At 35.5% G+C, this 20,254-nt stretch overlaps 4 protein-coding genes across 4 annotated transcripts; 3 read left to right on the top strand and 1 right to left on the bottom strand.

Annotated features, from left to right (window-relative positions):
• Positions 1-4,823: 4,823 nt before the first annotated feature.
• On the top strand, positions 4,824-5,464 carry LOC131007854 (dirigent protein 22-like). Its single transcript, XM_057934768.1, has one exon. The coding sequence runs from the start codon at positions 4,824-4,826 to the stop codon at positions 5,343-5,345; it is 522 nt and encodes a 173-aa protein (XP_057790751.1). The 3' UTR covers positions 5,346-5,464.
• Positions 5,465-7,175: 1,711 nt separating this feature from the next.
• On the top strand, positions 7,176-8,228 carry LOC131007853 (glycine-rich cell wall structural protein 1-like). The gene has a single exon (XM_057934767.1). It carries the CDS (start codon positions 7,176-7,178, stop codon positions 8,226-8,228), a length of 1,053 nt encoding a protein of 350 aa, XP_057790750.1.
• Positions 8,229-9,098: 870 nt separating this feature from the next.
• LOC131012686 (probable membrane metalloprotease ARASP2, chloroplastic) lies at positions 9,099-11,182 on the bottom strand. Its single transcript, XM_057940680.1, has one exon. The coding sequence runs from the start codon at positions 11,020-11,022 to the stop codon at positions 9,658-9,660; it is 1,365 nt and encodes a 454-aa protein (XP_057796663.1). The 5' UTR covers positions 11,023-11,182; the 3' UTR covers positions 9,099-9,657.
• A 2,766-nt stretch (positions 11,183-13,948) lies between these two features.
• Positions 13,949-15,557, top strand: LOC131012685 (uncharacterized). The gene is made up of 2 exons (XM_057940679.1): positions 13,949-14,125; positions 14,844-15,557. The coding sequence occupies exon 2, from the start codon at positions 14,851-14,853 to the stop codon at positions 15,505-15,507; it is 657 nt and encodes a 218-aa protein (XP_057796662.1). The 5' UTR covers positions 13,949-14,125; positions 14,844-14,850; the 3' UTR covers positions 15,508-15,557.
• Positions 15,558-20,254: the final 4,697 nt, after the last annotated feature.

Genomic DNA, 20,254 nt, shown 5'->3' with positions numbered 1-20,254 from the left:
AAAGAAAGGATTTACCTTTTTATTTTATTTTATTGGGCTTCCATTAATAATAGTTTGGGCCCATTTTTTAAAAAATTGTGGGCTGATATTTTTAGGGACGGCTTGGGCAAGCTTTATTTTAAATTCGGCCTTAAATTTATGAGAAGATATTGGGCCCTATTATATAATGAATTGGGCTGCAAATTATTTTAAGAGTAGCTATTTATTATCTAAGGTTAAGTTATTATTTAGGTATACTTTAATTTAGGTTTAATTAATTAATTTACTAAAGAATAAATTGCATAATAATATTATTATGTGCATATAAGTATAATTACTTAATACATGAGTTAAGCATGAAATGAAATTGCATTTGCATTTTGCAATAAAAGTAGAGTATTTATTATTTAAATTGGCTTTATTTCTAAATTCAATTATCAAAGAAAATCGAGTAAGGATATTGTTGGTGTCTTTAACTCAAAGTATTTTACTTTTTCAATATTTATACATTAAATTTTGAAAATCCGGCGTGATGAATCAAGAATGTTTTGCACATCCACTAAGACATTAAGTTAGCTTCACGAGACCTATTATGAATAGATTTTCTTGTGGGCGTTGTGGACCAAGAGGATTAGGGTTGCTTTTCCAAGACAAGTTTATGTATTTATGATCTTCAGGCTTTACCTAATCAGGTTGGCTTACTTTTCAAATGTATAACTAAGTTATTAAGCTCTAAATATTTTATGAAATGCAGGCTGTTTAGCCAATAAAATATTTTGTGTGCTCAGTTTTGTTTAAGGCTCGCAACAATGAATTGTCTGCGGTTCTCTTATAACATAACACGTCGTTTGAGGATTGTGTACACTTGTTAACTGACTCGGTGGGTTGATCTCCATCATGTATGAGGCATTATAAGGGTGCTCGACGAGATGTGTCCTGGGGCATGTAAGACCTGCCTCAGAAACGTCCCGAGGTTAATTTAAACTTGTTTGGATTATTGTGCCCTCAATTCAAGTAAATTGGAGAAAGCGATCTGTCCTAGGATCACAACAAGTATCAGAATTGAGTGTGACAATGGCGCCAAATGAAAGAAATGATTTTGCATGCTTAGAATCACTTTTATTTAAAACCGTCTAAGTTATCTTTTTAAATGATTGGATAAAATGTCTTTACGAAAATATGAAATGTTTCAAAAAATGCATGCTCATTGAGTACATTAGTACTTGCTGACGGGACAGAGTTGAGGATAGGGTTCAATATCCTATTTAGACTTTCGTTATAGCACTAGCTAATATCTTATCTGTTTTTTTTTTCCTAACAAGACTTTCATGTTTTATTTCGAATGACATCTCTGATCGAGCTTAGACTCTTAACTCATAATTTTATGCTAATGAATGTTGGTTATCACAATCATGAAACAACATTTGTGATCCAAAGGGGCGTAGCCCGACTTGTCATCCTATTATTCGGGTTTCAACAAAGTTTTTTTATTCAAGAATCAAGATTTATGTACCAACGTTTATTTGATGCTGCTTCTTTACATTTGGGATAGTGTCAATGGTGACTTTTGTGATTGCTTTAATAGTCGTTATTGCTTTCACCAGTGTTGATAGCAAAACGACGGAAAAGCGACTGTGATTCGTCGATAAATAATTTACCGATTATCATTTTGACTTCGGATGAAGTCCGTCATAAGTCCGTCGGTGTTCTTTATTACTGACGGAATTTAGGATTTACCGACAGAATAATTAGTCGGTATTCGATTAAAATGTTGTAGTGATAAAAGTTGGATCATCGCGATCATGGTTGGTCTGGTATTCAGTAGCTTCAAACTCCATGTTTCAACATAGTGCTTGAAAATTTAATTGTAAATGGATGCTTGGTATGGAAAACTAGCAGATGAAAGAGTCAAACTGGTCTTATTTAATGAGAAGAGGAATGTTATTTGGTCATAATAGCTTTAAACTCAATGTATTCAAAAATTTTATTCACAATAAAAATAAAATATATTTCTAGTTTTATTATTTTGTAGACAATGTAATTTTTTTAATTTTTTTTAAAACAATTAAAAAATTATTAAAAATAAAGAAAAATAGCTACAATATGTGAAAAAATAAAACTAACTAAATACTATTTTTATTTTAAACATAAAAAATTAAATGCATGAATTTTATAAGTTTTTACCATACGGTCAAACAACATTACCGTAATGAGAAATGTTATGCTATAATATCTTATGTGAGCATTGCTCAAGTTTAATCCACGTTATTGTTATATTTTTTTTTTGTTTTATATATTTATTTTTATTCTAATACCTAATAAATTTTTATTGAAATTATTAATTATTTAAATTAGATAAAAACTAAAACTCAACTTTTTTTAATTTTCCCCTTCAAATAATTAATAAAAATAACAAATCAAGTTTTAATTTTTATATAATTTATAAAATTAATAATTTCAATAAAAATTTATGAGGTATTAAAATTAAAATAAGTGTAAAAAGAAGCAACACTGACGTGGATTAAACTTGAGCCGTGCTCACATACAATATATAACATACATTTCTCAACTAGACATGAAAAACAGGTGTGTCCTGATGTGTAGTACCTTCGAGCTTTATATAACTAATAAGGGCAAATTGCATGAAAATATCTCACTTTATACCAAAATCTGGTTTTTTGACAATCTTTTTTTTTGTTGCAAAAATTTCAACTACCTTTCAATTTGTTGCAGTGTCCGGCCCGTTAAATTTTCCGGTCAAATTAAATCTTAGTTGGCAGCCAGAATGCCAACGTGGAATTAAAAATGGCAAATCACACTCACCCTCCCCTCCCACGTCTCTCTCTCTCTCTCTCCACACTCTGTTTGGCTGTTTCCGCCGCCCTCCAAATTCTCCCATCGTCTCTCCTGCTCCCTCCTTTCTCAAATCGCCAGTTGTCGTTCTTCTGAGAACAAAACAGGTAGTGGTGCCCAAATGGAAACCAGAGCCGCCGCCTGAGAAAAGGGGGTGAGCCCTAACTCGCTTGCTCGCCGCTCTTCGGCTTGAGAAAACGTCGGCCCTCAAGCCGGTGGACCCGAGAATTTGGGTGGTGGAAAACAGGGAGTCGGAGATGGTGATGTGGGGAGACCCGAGAATCTGGACAGATCTGGGCGGAGGAGGAAGTGGCGCGACGGGGTTGAAAGGTATTTGGGGTGGCGGCGCCCCTCTGTAAACCCTAACCAAGCAGCGCCGCCACCCCTCGATTTTTCTTGAAATCCTCGCCGACAAAAAGGTCGATGATGATAACATCTCTGAGACCCCCCCCCCCTGAAATTCTCGATTTTCCTTGATTTAGGAGCGTTTTTTTGAAGTTTTTTTTTCTAGAATTGAAAGTTTTTCTTAATTCTTCAATTTCTGATTTGGGGGCAGCGGGGTTGTTGGGTATCTGGGGCGGTGGAGGGAGGAAGTCCGGCGAGTTGTTTGGAATTTGGGGGCGGCGACCGTTGGTGCGGAGGTCCCAGAATTCGGGGAGGAGGTGGCGGCGATGGAGGAATTGAGACAGAGGGTGAGAGCCGTCGAGGGAGAGAGGGAAGGGGGAAGGGGGAAGAGAGAGAGAGAGAGAGAGAGAGAGAGAGAGAGAGAGAGAGAGAGAGAGAGAGAGAGAGAGTGTGACGTGGGAGGGGAGGGTGGGTGTGATTTGGCATTTTTAATGCCACGTTGGCATTCCGGCTGTCAACTAAGATTTAATTTGGCCGGAAAATTTAACGGGCCGGACATTGCAACAAATTGAAAGGTAGTTGAAATTTTTGCAACAAAATTTTTTTTGTCAAAAAAAACCGGATTTTGGTATAAAGTGGGGTATTTTCATGCAATTTGCCCAACTAATAATGATCCAACCCACACTAATAAAACATGCCCAAAAAATTCGAATTCAAGCTCCATAATTCAACATCTCATTCAACGTGGAATAATTTTATGATACACACATACCATGAGTAACTTTAGTATTTGGATTATTTCGTAAAATTAATTATGTTAATAATAGTTTTTTATGTATTATATATAATTAAATAGAAAACAAAATAAATAATTATACTAATGTAGACTAAACGTGAGCGAAACTCGCGAATGGTGCTCAAAAATATCATTTCACAAGCCAAAAATTTGGAAATGAGATTCGGTGTACTACACTTTGTGTGCCACATTGTGTCCCATGTTTAAATTTTATTCATTTTCTTATATATTTTTTCTTCAATTTCAACTTTGTATGCTTTAATTTAATATTGTGATTATTAACTATGGTTTATTCCATCAATCTAGGGTATATAATTATTTTTTGTCATTTAATTTCACTTTTATTATCTAATAATAGGTTGATAAATTCAAAGTGATGGTATATATTTTTTAAAAATTTTAATTTTTTAAAATAAAAATTAAATATAGTTCATATTATTATAATAAATTTTATTTTTATAAATAATATTTTTAAAATAATAGATATAAACATGGGACACAGTGGCACATATAAAATTGTGGAACACTGGATCTCATCTCATTTGCCCGAAAAATAGAGAAATCAAATCAGACTCTCGACGTGGATTCTATATGTCGTTTGCTAGTGCCCAATTTCATATAAACAAATATTAATCATACTTAGCATAGAACTAAAGTACAAGAAGAGGTATTTTATGAAATTAATCCAAATCCCATTAATTAATCGATGATTCATATGCTAAGTTTTGGCTCTTTTTCAGCTATCTACGTTATAAAAACATCCCGAAAGCAACAAATTATACAAAAACACAAGTACAAATCAAAAATATATTTCCACTTTCATTTCGAGTTTGCAATTTTAAGGTCAATTATGGCAATTAAATTACCTATTTCTCTAATATTTATTGCATTCTTCACATTTTCAAATGCAGAATTAGGGCTTATCAAAGAGACCAAAATGACAACCTACTTCCAAGATTATTCGGGCGGGCCTAACGCGACCGTGATCGAGATAACGGGCCAGTCAAACGGGCTGCTTAGTTTCACGAAATTTGGGGCCATTTTCTGCACGGACGATCCAATAACCGAAGGGGTTGAGGAAAGCTCGGCCCAAATTGCTCGGGCCCAAGGTATATATGTGACGTCAGCCCTAGATGGGTCCAACACACATGTCTTAATATCGATTGTGTTCATCAATGAAGAGTATAAGGGTAGCACCTTGGAATTGCAAGGGACGAGTGCCCAATTCGAGCGAGTGAGGGAGGTGGCGGTGGTGGGCGGCACCGGAAAGTTCCGGCTAGCTCGTGGCTACGCCACTTTTGAGACTCTTTCGTATGACCATGCGTCTCATTATGCTGTCATTCAATGCAATATTACTGCACTACACTACTAGTAGAATTAGATACTTTATCTGTCCATATAATTAAATGTATTTAGTTTGTCATCTTTATTCGTCCATAATAATTGTACCCAGTCTATTTTTAGTAAATTTTCACTTATAATTAATAAATTGAGACTATTTCTCCACTCACAACACACTGAATTATTTTATTAGAACTTGTGTCATTTAAAAGTGTGGAATTTATAAGTACTTAGCAAGAGAATTTTCCTTTTCAAAATGTACCTGAGTTGTAACTCAAAAAAAAAAAAAAAAAGAGGAATTTTCGTCTCAAATTTTGGATATGATAACGGCATTGTCTATCAAATGAATAAAATTTATAGCTCAAATTCAATAATTTGGTTATACACTTATACTCGAATTTTTTTTGTACATTATTCTTGGTTATAAATGCGACTGGTGTATCGCTGTTAAGTATTTTTTAAGCAAGAGTTTAATTATTGCGATTCGTTAATTCATAAAAGTCCTCTTTATCATAATAGTAATTATTTTATTATTAGTATTACTATTATTATTAATAATATACATAATTGTTTTTATACAGTTCTGGCAATAATACTTGTAATAAATGAATGCATGTGAGATATTAATGATAAGGTGGACTGAGTCTAGTGCTTGAACAGGTCAGATACACAATTCACATATTTCTCCATCTAACTGTAATCATTAAAGGTTTTTATTTAATTTTATTTTATTTGGAGAAAACTGGACACTTAAATTCTTTTTCTATTTGCTATAATAAATTATACGAACTATAAATTATAAAAAAAAGATTAATTACCTATAAATATGCGAACTATATCCAAATTTTGGTTTTTAAACAAATCTATTTTGCAATAAAAATACACATAAATTATTGTTTTTTTTAAAAAAAAATTGACCTAAGCTCAAAGTTCGTTGGCTAATAATTTGATTGTCTGAAATTCAATGAGCAATCCGAAGATGCTGTTGGAAAGCTCTTTAAGTTATATTTCTAATAATACTCATATTGTTAGATTTTGATAACTGATAGTGGTCGAAAAATGACATGAAAATCGATGTCATGAAACTCTATATTTATTTTTCCCACCACTTCCGGTGAAACCCAACAATATGGGTATCATCAAGAGATTTCCAGCAATATATACCTTCAAATTCTAAAATGTTTAAAAATTTATGTATTTGTTGACCAAAAAAATAGTTAGGATTAAAAATCAAAATTTAGGTATAAATCTTGTATTTATAGCCAATTAACCAAAAAAAAATAACCTAAAAGAGTTTATATGAGTTATAAGTCCATCTCTTGAATACAGGATGCGAAAATCATATTTTTTTTTTAAATAAATAAATAAATTACTTGATATAGCAAGTATTTTGAAATTGAAGCATTAATTATTTCACTATTCCAACCACAACTTTTAATAAATTTAAATTTTAGAAATCAAGGATTTAAATGGACCTCTCTACTCTATGCTAGTGTTTGTGTGTGCTTGTTGTGCAAAGAAATATCCTAGCAAACTTTGTTAATACTATTAGTTGACCCATGTTTTATCTCCATCACTACAAAAACCTTAAATAAGAGAGAGAGAGTGTGTGTGTGTGTGTCGGTAAGTTGAATTTGAAAGTTAATTACCAGTTTCAACCCCTTATCTGGATTGACTTTTTGAACATTAATTACTCTCCCGCCACTTCCCCATCTGCTCAAACGCGTCGATGTAACCATGCAAGTTTGTGTGCATTAATGGTGGGTAGATGTGACTGAGCTGTTCCTCCATTGTTGCTCTATATATAAGCAGCATGCAGCGTTGAAGCGAGATAACTAAGCCTTTTCTGAGTTTCATAGCAATGGGGTTTTCTCAAAAATGGGTGTGTGGTTTGGCCCTTCTCATGATCTTGGTGTTGAATTTGAGTGGGGAGATTCTTGGTGATGAAAGAGTTGACAAGGAGGGTTGGAGAGAGGATGATTGCAGGTATAGCCGGCGCGGCTGCTACGGCCGTGGGAGGGGCGGAGGTTATGGTGGGGGACGTGGAGGAGGCGGAGGCTTTGGTGGTGGACGTGGTGGTGGAGGTGGACTAGGTGGTGGTGCAGGAGGAGGCGGAGGCCTTGGTGGTGGACGTGGTGGTGGAGGTGGAGGTGGACTAGGTGGTGGTGGTGGAGTTGGAGGGGGTGGTGGACTTGGTGGAGGAGGAGGAGGAGGAGTAGGGGGAGGTTCCGGGAGTGGAGGAGGATTTGGAGCTGGAGGTGGGGTTGGTGGGGGTGCCGGTGGAGGAGGGGGACTTGGAGGGGGTGGAGGAGGAGGACAAGGTGGTGGAGGCGGGATCGGGGGTGGTTCTGGCTCGGGTGGAGGGTTTGGAGCGGGAGGTGGTGTTGGAGGCGGAGCGGGTGGAGGTGGAGGTCTTGGAGGGGGTGGAGGAGGAGGACAAGGTGGTGGAGGCGGGGTTGGGGGTGGTTCCGGTTCCGGTGGAGGGTTTGGAGCGGGAGGTGGTGTTGGAGGCGGTGCAGGTGGAGTAGGTGGAGGAGGTGGTGGTGGGGGTGGAGGCGGAGGTGGAGGAGGTGGTTTAGGGGGAGGATCTGGCCATGGTAGTGGATTTGGTGCCGGTGGAGGTGTTGGTGCCGGAGGTGTTGGCGGTGGTGGAGGTGGAGGCGGAGGAGGTGGTGGCGGTGGAGGAGGAGGTTTAGGTGGTGGTTCGGGGCATGGTGGTGGGTTCGGTGGTGGTGCTGGTGGAGGATTAGGAGGCGGAGCTGGTGGTGGCCTAGGAGGTGGAGCTGGCGGAGGGCGCGGTGGAGGAGTTGGTGTAGGTATCGGCATTGGGATTGGCGTGGGAGTAGGTGGTGGTTCCGGCTCAGGCACCGGCGTTGGGGTAGGCAGCGGCTCCGGCGGTGGAGGTGGCCGATGAAGATAATCATGTTAAAATATTTACTACATAACTTTGGCTTCTTGATGTTTCTCCTTTTCAAAATAGAATTATATCGTGTGTGAAAGTTGTATTTCAACAGTTCCTCTTCAATTATAGCCTTCTTTAACAAACAAGAAACAGAAGGCAAGTAAATTTAATGAATTGAAAATTATCTTTTCTTGAATCATCTTCAACACTTCTCACTTGTTATTATTTTTTCTTTTTAACTTGCACTTCTCACTTGTTATTTTAAAGCTAGATATGCAACTTATTATTACTATATCATTAATAAGTAGTGTAGATAATTATTGACTACCTATCTAGAGAAATATTGTAACCAACCAATTTCATTTCCTTCAATGTAAAAGCAATCATATAGATGAGCTCACTAGGTTTATGCCATAAGATGTAACATGGAGAGAGAGAGATAAATCTCCCACTCTTGGGGCGTGTTTGGTTTTTGGTAAGGGATTAGTCAAAAAAAAGTTGGTAAACTAAATTATTAGCGTGAATAAATATGTGTTACTAATATTGGTTGGTTGTTTGCTATTATGGTTAATTAATCATGATTTTCGTTTGATATCCATATTTCTAGGTTAGATAAGATTAAAATGGACACAATTGCAAGGCCGTATTAATTGTCCTGCGTAATCCGAGGGGGGAAGCGGTATTAATAATCCTACGTAATCCGGATTTTTAGCTCAGGGCCTTCACATATCACAGGACCATCCGCATAAGTGTTATAGAATACCAAACTCTTTACTATTCTGTATTAACTTAACTAATATGATGTAAAACCCAAAACCAAACACCCCCTTGATATTGAAGAACTTCACCCAAGAGAGAGAATGTAGCACAGAGAGAGAGAGGTGAACTTCACCCAAAAACATGCTATTTCATAACCAAAGGTCTCATTGATTTATCTGAACAATAACAACAACAACGACGACGACAACAACAATGCAGCAGCTAACAACCGGCAACAAAGACATCGACATCATAAGCATTTCAAGAACGAGAATATTACAGCAGCACGGATAATAGATTAGGCAGCAACACGAAAAATGATACACATATGATCTCGAGAAACTATACAAAGATCATGAATTCATCATATCAGAATGATCGGGCCAGAAATACGTATATCACGCGTTCACCTCCAACTTGTAACTGTAAATTGGTTCTCGAATTTATAAACATTATATAGAATCTAAGTATTTAGCCCAATGTGTTGAGCACTAGACAATCAATAATAGACACTAGCTAGGGCTCAATGAGATCCAGATGAAAAAGGGACTTATCGTGTGGTCTTAGACGAAACAACAGTGTATGCATCCTTTGCCACCCCCTCGCATCTCCATACACCAAAACGCCTGCAACGCGATCAAGAAAGCGAAGCATGATGCAAATCATCGAATCTGAGCAAGCATCATAACAAATCCTTGATGATGTCCAGGTTTAACGTATCACGAACAAGGAGGAAAACCCCGAGGATGATAACCAGCATGATCCCAGACGACATGATCCGCTGCTCCAACTCAAACGGGAGCTTCCTCCCGCCTCTGGCCGCCTCTATGAGGATGAACGCCAACGAGCCACCATCCAAAGCAGGCAGAGGCAGAAGGTTTATCACAGCGAGATTCAGATTCAAAATAGCAGCAAACTGGAAAAGTCCATCAGCGTTCGACTTTGCAACCTCTGCACCAACGGCTATAATAGCAACGGGGCCAGAAACCTTACTCGCAGACTGAGAGAAATTCATAAATGTCTGCTTCAAACTATCAAGAACATTCGATGACAGGCCCCAGAACTCACGGCCAGAGAAACGGAACACCTCAAACAGATCCCTCGGCTTAACCTTCGTCAACTTCACATTAGGCGACAACTGAACTCCAATCCTCCCGGTACCATCCACATTCTCATCCGGAGTGATGTTGATCTTCACATTCTCGCCTCCCCTCCCGATTTTGAACACCACCTTCCTTTTTGGGCTATTCCTAATTGCGTCAACGACCTCAGAAACCAAACTAGGGCCAGTTCGTGAAAGCTCAATGTCGTCTACGCCTAAAATGACATCACCGGGCAACAAACCGTCTCTTGAGGCAGCCGAAAACGGCCTCACCTCCGGCACAAGCACGCCGGGGAACGATTCTTGAACAGGCAATCCAACAAACAGTACTTGTGCAAAGATGATAACATAAGCAAACACAATGTTGGCAATCACACCAGCAGAAATCACAACAACCCTATCGAAAATCGGCCTATTTTTCAGCAAATTCACATCATCATTAGGGATTTCGCTATCGGGATCATTATCAGGAAACGCGACAAATCCACCAAGGGGAAAAGCCCTAATCGAATACTCAACGTTTTTCGAATTGAATCTAGCTAAAATTGGACCGAATCCAACAGCGAATTTACTCACATGAATCCCCTGAAGATAGGCCGCGAAGAAATGGCCGCTCTCGTGAACTACGATGATCGCAGTCAAAACCGCGGCTGCTTCAATTACTGATTGAGCGCTCTCGAACCCAGCTAGATCGAGCCCGCCAATCGCGCAAGTTTGAAACTTTTTCCTCGTATTATGCCTCAATCCTCTGCTCCTGAAGAGAAACGGACTTCCTCTGCAAATTATCGAACATGGTGAAGAGAGAAACGGACTTCCTCTGCAAATTATCGAACATGGTGAAGAAGATAAATGGGTTTTGGAATTGGGGGAGAAATCGGAGATGGGTGTTCTTGAAGTGCTGAATCTGGGCAGTGGGTGAGGAGATGAAGAGAGGGTTGCAATCATTGTGAATGATTGTGGAGAGGATTATTGGTAAGAAGAGTGAGTTAAGTTTAATGGAGGTGGCATTGAGTTTTGTTGTTGTTGGTGTGAGGTGAGAGCTAAGTAGATTTTGAATGGATAATTTGAATTTATGAGTTTGTGGAGGTGAAGAGAATCATCCATTTCCACAAGTTCTTCAGTCAATGATGTTTTATTATTTTATTTTTGTTTTTGTTTTATTCTATTTGGATTTGGGGGTTTAGGGTTTTGAATTTGCAATGTGTGGTCCAATTGCAGAAAAGGCCCAAAGATACTAAAATTATTAAAAGAATTCATATCTACAATCTATAATTTATAATTTATAATATATCAAAAAGGTAACTTTTAAATTCAAATTAATTTAAAAACTGAATGAAAATTTTGTAATTATAATAAAATTGATTGTTTATTTGGATACTATATTTTTTCTTTTTCTTTTTTTAACTTTTTATTTTTGTTTTATTTCTTTCCTAAATTAAGAAATTCGATTAATTAAAAAATATTTAATATGCATATCAAATTAAAGATCACGATAAGAGCTTTAATGTGATATATTTTATGTAAATATTTGATTTAAAATGTAAAAAGTTATACTTGTTTAAATATTAGTAAAATTTTAAAAATTTATCTCTACTCTCTCATCTTTTTTGAATAAATTTATTTTTTTATAATTTTTTTATTTTTTTTAACTTTTCATAGTATCATATTTTATAATTGTGAATTCTTCTTTATTTTTTTATTTTGATATTTAACTCAAATATATTCAATTAAAATTAATTTTATTATTATATTTATAAGTATGATAATTGAATTAGTATTAATTTTATATAAATTTAAAATTTAAAAATATTTTCTCGTGCCTTGCACGGGGTGCAAATGCTAGTAATACTTAGTAAACAAAACAGAGTTTAGGAATTGAGTTAAATACATAATGATTAATCTTAAAAGTTACATTTAGTGTTAGGCACAAGTTTATTCATACTTAGGGCTGAGAAGTTTGGGATCGGGTATCGAGTACTCGATTACCCGATCCGAAAAAATCGGGTATCGGGTACTTTGTCATGACCCATGGGTATCATTTTGTCATTTTGTGATTGTGATGTATTTGAGTATTTGACTTTGACATTTGTTTATGTCACAACGTACTTGGGTACTTTAGATGTTCGTTCAATTTAAAATTTTAGACTTGGGAGCTGAAATTTGTGCTTGTTGATTTTTGATTTGTTGTTATATAGTATTTGTTAATACATGGGATTGAAAACGTACACAATTATATAGGGAAAGGGCTTAAAATAGAGGGCACATTTTCGATTTTTTTTTTAATCGGGTATTAGGGTACCCCGAATACCCTATTAAGCCAAATCGGGTAATTCGGGTTCCCTAATACCCGATTTACCCGATTTCTAGTTTGACTTTGGAAATTAACATTTTGATCGGGTAATTCGGATACCCGAGTCGGGTATTAGGGTACCCGATTTTTTAATCGGGTTTGGGGTCGTGTATCGATTTTCCGTCATATTTGGGATTGGGTACCCGATTTTTTTGGGTAGGGTACCCGTCTCCCCGATCCCAGCCCTATTCATACTTATCTATGTTCATATCTTTTTTATAACGAAAAATAAATGTATATTTGCTATTGTACTTGAAGTCATATTTTCATATTAAAAATATATAAGTCCAACAAATTAAAAGAATCACGTGATTTCTCTTAATAAAAATGTACTAAAACGAGAAGAATACGACAGCGCTAATAAATTTGACTGACAATTATATAGTACTAATATTCCATAAACTTGTCGTTTTGATCATTTAGTGTTATACACAGAAATATTATTAAATGTCTGCCTTTTAAATTTTAATACTTATTTGCTTCAATATATAATCACTATTAACATATTAAAATTATTTAATATGACAAAATTTACATGTATAACCCAAGTTCCAAACACTTTGTCGTGCTTTGGGCTCACACCTTCGATATTGGGCCTCAAATAGAACATTATTTTGTGTTTTCTATTGTTTAATTTAGAAAATATTTTACGTTTAGGGTGCGTTCATTTGATAGAAAAAATATATTTTCATCAATTTTTCACCATTTTCACATATTTACTATGATGAAAAATAAAATTCAAACAAGGTGAAAAATTTTCTGGATAACTCATTTTCTCTCTAATGTTGAATAATATTATCCTAAAGTAGGGGTGTGAAAATATTTTTCAACATTTTCTCATCTTTTCATCTCTAGTAAATATATGGTAAAAAAAATATATAATAGTTTCTCATATTTTCTTATCCATCATTTTCCATTGCAAATTTTACAACCAAAGCAACCACACCCTTAGCGAATGAGTTTAAATAGAGAGTGTTGTCCGCACTTAACAATTCAATTTTTGAAGTAGATGAGGTCTAGTTCAAGCAATAAAATTGAGACACTAAAATCTTTTTTACAATAAATCGCGGATTTAAATCTCATTGACGTCGTGTAAATTGTATTTTAATTTGTTTGAATATTTAGTCTAAAATTTAAACTAACTTGGTTGTTGATTTGAGTATGATCTAATTTATACTAATTTGATTTGATTTATTATTACATATGTTTATTTTCATGATAAAATATACTATATCTTGTATCTCATAAAGAATTATTCGATTTTTGCCTATCAAATTCAACTAACGAACTCTCACGAGATGTATGTAGTGAATAACATATACTACTATTATCCCATTTATAAGGATGTCCATAATTAGGATCAATTACCAAAAATCATTTTCTGGTTGTATCTATTGTAAATAATATTTTATTGTACATTACTTATTTATATATATATATATATATATATATATATATATATATATATATATATATATATATATATATGTATGATGGAACTTGCAGATACGGTTATGAGAATACAGAATCTGTTTTTCTCTCTTCTTCTCTCCTTCACTTATCTCTCTGAATCTTCCATTCTTTACTTTGGAATTGCTTGCTCAAGGGGATATTACAATACGTTATCAGCACGAGTCTCTAGCCAATTGAGTGAACACGGAGATAGACCATAAGAAAAAATCGTATTTTTCTTGCAAGGTGATTTTTTTCTTTCTTTCTTCGCTTCTGACTTTAACGCCCAACTTTGCGAAAGTTTGAAGAATTTGGCTATTTGATTCTAATTGCGTGTAATTTAATTTGATTGTGTGTATATAATTGTTTCGGTAACTTTTCGGAATGAATACAAACTTGAAGATCTAATCTCATTCGCTTTTATTCTCCCAAAAATAAAATAAAGTGAAAAAAAATCTTTCGCTAGACTGATTTTCCCAAACATCACAATAACTGCGCTCGAATCTTTATAACCGTAACAGATTGAATTGATTATTCATGGATTTTTGATTGTTCAAACTTTTCAGAAGTATTTTTTCTTTGTTGGAAATTTGAAGAAGTTTGATTTGGGATTATTCTTATAAAAATTGTGTGCTGCTTCGATTTTGTTAATAGAATATATCTTGCATATCTATATATCCACTATTTTTGTAGTAATCAATTAGTGAAACATAGTGAATGGAGTTTCTGAAGTTAATCCCATGAGTAATAGTCAGATTGGATAGTCTCTTAATTAATGGATTGACTTCTGGTAGTAAATTGAATGTTGGAATTCGTTTTTAATTGTTAATTGTTAATATATATATATATATATATATATATATATATATATATATATATTTAATATGTTGGGATAGATGTATTATATAATATCTATTTTCCTCTTGGTAATTGAAATTTTTTTTCTTTTCATTATTTGTTATAGTTTGAATATGTCTGATATCAACAAAAGAGAATTCATCGAACTTGCTCTTGATGGTGGTAACTATTTGACTTGGACTTTGGATGTTGAAATATACATCGCCTCATGTGATCTGAGCGACGCTATAGTTCCAGATTCTTCATGTAGCTTCGCCCAGAAGGCGAAAGCTTTGATTTTCTTGCGTCATCATCTGAATAAGGACTTAAAAAATGAGTACCTTACTGAAAAGGACCCTGTTGTCCTATGGCAATCCCTGAAGGATCGCTTTGATCAACAAAATACCATTATTCTCCCTCAGGCACAATATGATTGGCTGAATTTACGCTTTCAAGATTTTAAGTCCGTGATTGAGTACAATTCTACCTTACACCGTATTGTGTCACAGCTGAAACTCTGTAAGCAAGAAGTTACAGAGATTGATTTGATAGAGAAGACTCTATCTACTTTTCATGCCAGTAACCTTGTACTCCAGCAGCAGTACAGGGCCAAGAATTATACTAGGCATTCTGAACTCATTTATGCTTTACTTGTAGCAGAGAAACATAATCAACTTTTGATGAGAAACCACAATGCAAGACCAGTTGGTTCACAAGCAGTGCCTGAAGCACATGCTACCACTTATAGAGGTGGTCGAGGGAGAGGCCGAGGAAAAGCAATATCTATATGAAAAAGTAATTTCATTTGTTGGACTATTCAGACATTTTAGGATTTTATTTATGGTTCACGTTTTATTTGCAAACTGTTAGTAATTTAGTTTGTTTTTGTGTGTTTGCAATACTTAAAATTCTATTATTATTGTGACCTATTTGCTATCTTTATTTGCTATTTTCTTGATTTATATTCTACTTCTTTGCTTTTAGAATGTCAAACTCAAACTTGCAACTCATGGAGAATGAAAGTACATTGTGTCTAGTGGATAGTGCCACAACACATACTATACTTACTGATAGAAAATATTTTCAAACTCTTACTGAAAAAAGGGGGAGTGTCACTACAATTGCAAATGACAATATCCTTATTGTCGGCTCTGGAAGAGCTTCTCTAATACTCCCTATGGGTACAGAATTAATTATCAATGATGCACTTTTGTATCCACAATCAAAACGTACCCTTCTTAGTTTTAAAGACATCCGACTAAACGGTTTTCACATTGAAACTGAAACTGATAACAATAATGAATTTCTGATCATCACTCAGAATGTTGGATGTAGAAAACAAATTCTTGAGAAGTTCCCTTCTTTCTCCACTGGGTTGTATTATACTCACATTAAACCTAACAATCATGTTGCGTTAAGCGTAAAATTTAAAGACCCAAAATCTTTTATATTATGGCATGAACGTTTGGGTCATCCTGGGCAAAATATGATATGTCGGATTATTAATAATGCTATTGGGCACAATATACAAACAAAAGATCTATCATATTCAAATGAATTTGTTTGTGAAGCATGTGCAAAAGGTAAGCTTATAGTACGACCTTCTCGTACCAAAGTTAAATTAGAATCTCCTTCTTTTCTTGAACGAATTCAAGGAGATATATGTGGACCAATCCACCCGGCGTCCGGACCATTCCAATATTTTATGGTCCTGATTGATGCTTCTACTCGATGGACTTATGTATGCTTATTATCTACTCGCAATAAAGCATTTGCAAAGCTTATTGCCAAAATAATTGAATTAAGAGCTCAATTCCCTGATTACCCAATAAAGTCCATTCGAATGGATAACGCTGGTGAATTCACATCAAAATCTTTTGATGAATATTGTATGTCATTGGGTATCAAAGTGGAGCATCCTGTTCCATATGTCCACACACAAAATGGTCTAGCTGAATCCTTGATCAAACGTTTAAAACTAGTAGCTAGACCATTGCTACAAAAATCAAACTTACCTATTACTTGTTGGGGTCATGCGATTTTGCATGCTGCAAATTTGCTCCAAATCCGACCAACTGCATATCATGAATATTCCCCAATACAATTAGTACGTGGTAAAGAACCAAACATTTCCCATCTGCGAATTTTTGGTTGTGGAGTTTATACTCCAATAGCGCCACCAAAACGTACCACAATGGGCCCTCAGCGTAAGCTAGGTATATACGTGGGTTATGAATCTCCATCTATAATTAAATTTCTTGAACCCATGACTGGGGATCAATTTACTGCCCGGTACGCTGACTGTATTTTTGATGAAGATCATTTCCCGACATTAGGGGGAGACAAAAGCCCAACTTCAACACAATGTCGAGAAATTTCATGGAATGAAAAGAATCTTCACTATTTAGATCCACGTACTAATGAATCTGAACTGGAAGTTCAAAGGATAATTAACTTGCAATACTTAGCAAGTAATTTGCCAGATGCATTTACTGATCATAAAGGAGTGACAAAATCTCATATTCCTGCTATGAATGCACCACAAAGTCATACATATCACATGTACTCTTTTCTTTGACTGTTTTTTCCCACAGGGTTTTTCAGCGAAAGAGGCATGAACATAATCAAGTAATGTACAAGGGGGAGTATTGTAAATAATATTATTTATTGTACATTACTTATTCATATATATATATATATATATATATATATATATATATATATGTATGATGGAACTTGCAGATACGGTTATGAGAATACAGAATCTGTTTTTCTCTCTTCTTCTCTCCTTCACTTATCTCTCTGAATCTTCCATTCTTTACTTTGGAATTGCTTGCTCAAGGGGATATTACAATAGTATCTAGAGTTATTATTATTATTGAGTTAGAGCATCTCCAATGCATGGTGTCTTAGGGGGTGTTTTAGATGGTGGTCCCCACCTAAGACACACTCATCTCCAATGCATTGGTGCTTAGAGGGTGTCTTATATCCTCATTTCCACAAAATAAATATTTCTACATTTTTATTTTTAAATTTTTAATTACATTAAAATTAAAACTAAAAAAATTACTAAAACTTAAAAATCCTAAAAATTACGAAAAATAATAAAAAAAATGCTAAATTTTAAAATTCAAAAAAATAAAAAACAATAAATAAAACAATTTTTTTTAAAGTCAAACACCTACCCACCTACCCATTTTTTCCCCATAGTCTTCCCCAAAATTTTCCCTCTCTCTGCAACTGATTTCCAGCCCAAATTTTGTCCTCTCTCTCAACCAAAGCTTTTCTTCCTCCATTGCCTTCCCCAAATTAAAAATGCTATATTTGTTTCATTATATATATATATATATATATATATATATAGGGTTGGGTTCCGGTGGATCCCTATGCTTATAATAGATCCGTAGATCCAAATCTAGACCACATATTTATGACATGTGGCGCATCAAGATGGTGACACGTGGCAAGGCATTTCAAGGCAAAATCTGGAGAGGGGTAAAATTGGAATGTAATTTTTGAAAAAAAAAAAAAAATAGATTTTCTCAAAATAGGTATATTTTAGATGCATAAAGTTTCATACGAGAATGCATGAACTTTCATATAAAAATGCATAAAGTTTCATATAAAAATGCATAAGATTTCACCCCACCCCAACCCCACCCCCCACACCCCTGAACCCCACCCCACCCCAGAACCCCACCCCCTACCCCCTACCCCCCCCCCACCCCAAAAAAAAAAAATTATTTTTTTAAAAACTGATTTTCTGACCACTGACCCACCCCTACCCCCACCCACCCACCCCCCCACAATTTTTTTTTATTTTTCTCAAAAACTGATTTTCTGACCACTGACCCCCCCCCACCCCCCCCCAAAATTTATTTTTTTATTTTTTTCAAAACTGATTTTCAAAAGAAAAAATTTGGGGGGTGGGGTGGGGGGTTGGGGGGTGGGGGTGGGCCAGCAATCAGAAAATCAGTTTTTGAAAAAAAAAAAATTGGGGGGGGGGTGGGTGGGGTGGGGGGGGGGGGCAGGGGCAGGGGTGGGGTGGCGAAACTACCAGATTTATTAAAATGAAATGCATTTTTTGTACTATAATTTAATGCATTTTTATGTGAAAACTTTATGCATTTTTGTTTGATTTTATATGCATGTGAAACATGCCTATTTTTGGGGGGTGGTAATGGGGAGGGTTGGGGGGTGGTGTGGGCTGGATTGGGGGGTGGTATGAGGTGGGGTGGTGAAAATACCAAAATTGAAAAAATTAAATGCATTTTTCTGTTCAAAGTTATGCATTTCATGTGAAAACTTTATGCATCTTTGTGTGAAACTATATGCATCTAAAATATATCTATTTTGAGAAAATCTAAAAAAAATATATATTTTTTTAATTATTAAATCCGAAAATTACATTCCAATTTTACCCCTCCAGATTTTGCCTTGGAATCCTTGCCACGTGTCACCATCTTGATGCGCCACATGTCATAAATGTGTGGTCAAGATTTGGATCTAGGGATCTATTATAAGCATTGGGATCTATATGATCCCATTCCTATATATATATATATATATATAAACCGTTTTCTTCCTCCATTTTCTTCCTCTCTCTGCACGGATCTCTCAACCACAGCCTTCACCCCGGGTCTTAGCTTCGCAACGGCTTCGAATCATGTCGGGTCTCCAGCGACTCGGATTGACGCGGCCTTCGCCACCCGCGTTGGAGATGCTCTTAGTCGGAACTAATCACTACATAAGGGAAATAAATGGATTATGGACCACCTTATTATTCCATATGAAATCATTGACCTTTTTTTTTCTTTTTCTTTTTTTTTTCTGTTTTACTAATATATTATTATGCCTCGTCAGTATGCACTAGATGTTCAATACTAACGTCGTCATGTAATATATTCTGGCGGCGGCATAAAATACAAATTAAGTATAAATATAACGTGACAAACATTGTAGAATCTGGAGCCATACATGTAGAGCTGAAAAGGGCATTAATCAATTAAAAATCATAATTCCATTCTTAATAATGAAAGTTGATGAAAAATTAGGGAGTCCAAAAACAAAAAAGATTAAAATTTTAAAATATCGCAGCCTTAAATTAAGGGGGGTGTATTCGTTGTGGATTTTAATAGATTTCTATGGATTTTAAAAGTCTGGGTGTATTCGTTCCAGACTTTTAAAAGTCTGCAAAAATCTGGGTGTATTCGTTTAAGACTTTTAAAAGTCCATATAAATCTGGGTGTATTCGTTTCAGACTTTTTAAAATCCATACAAATCTAGGTGTATTCATTATTCCATTGACTTAAAATCTGGAATGACTTTCATGGATTTCATCCAAAAAATACACACGACGAAATCCGGCCAAGAACCACGAGAATTGAAATCCATGAAAGTTTAAGCGAGCGCTGAGTTCCAGCCACCGTTGAGAGAGTCCAGCATATGCTGGATTCCAGCATATGCTGGGATTCCAGCATATGCTGGATTCGAGCGAGTCTGAATTCTCTGCCTCTCTCTCTCTACGCGCTCCGTGTC

This window comes from Salvia miltiorrhiza, chromosome 2 (assembly GCF_028751815.1).
Source record: "Salvia miltiorrhiza cultivar Shanhuang (shh) chromosome 2, IMPLAD_Smil_shh, whole genome shotgun sequence".
Classification (NCBI taxonomy): domain Eukaryota; kingdom Viridiplantae; phylum Streptophyta; class Magnoliopsida; order Lamiales; family Lamiaceae; genus Salvia; species Salvia miltiorrhiza.
Note: the sequence above shows the minus strand (reverse complement) of the source record. Positions and strands in the feature narration are given on the sequence as shown.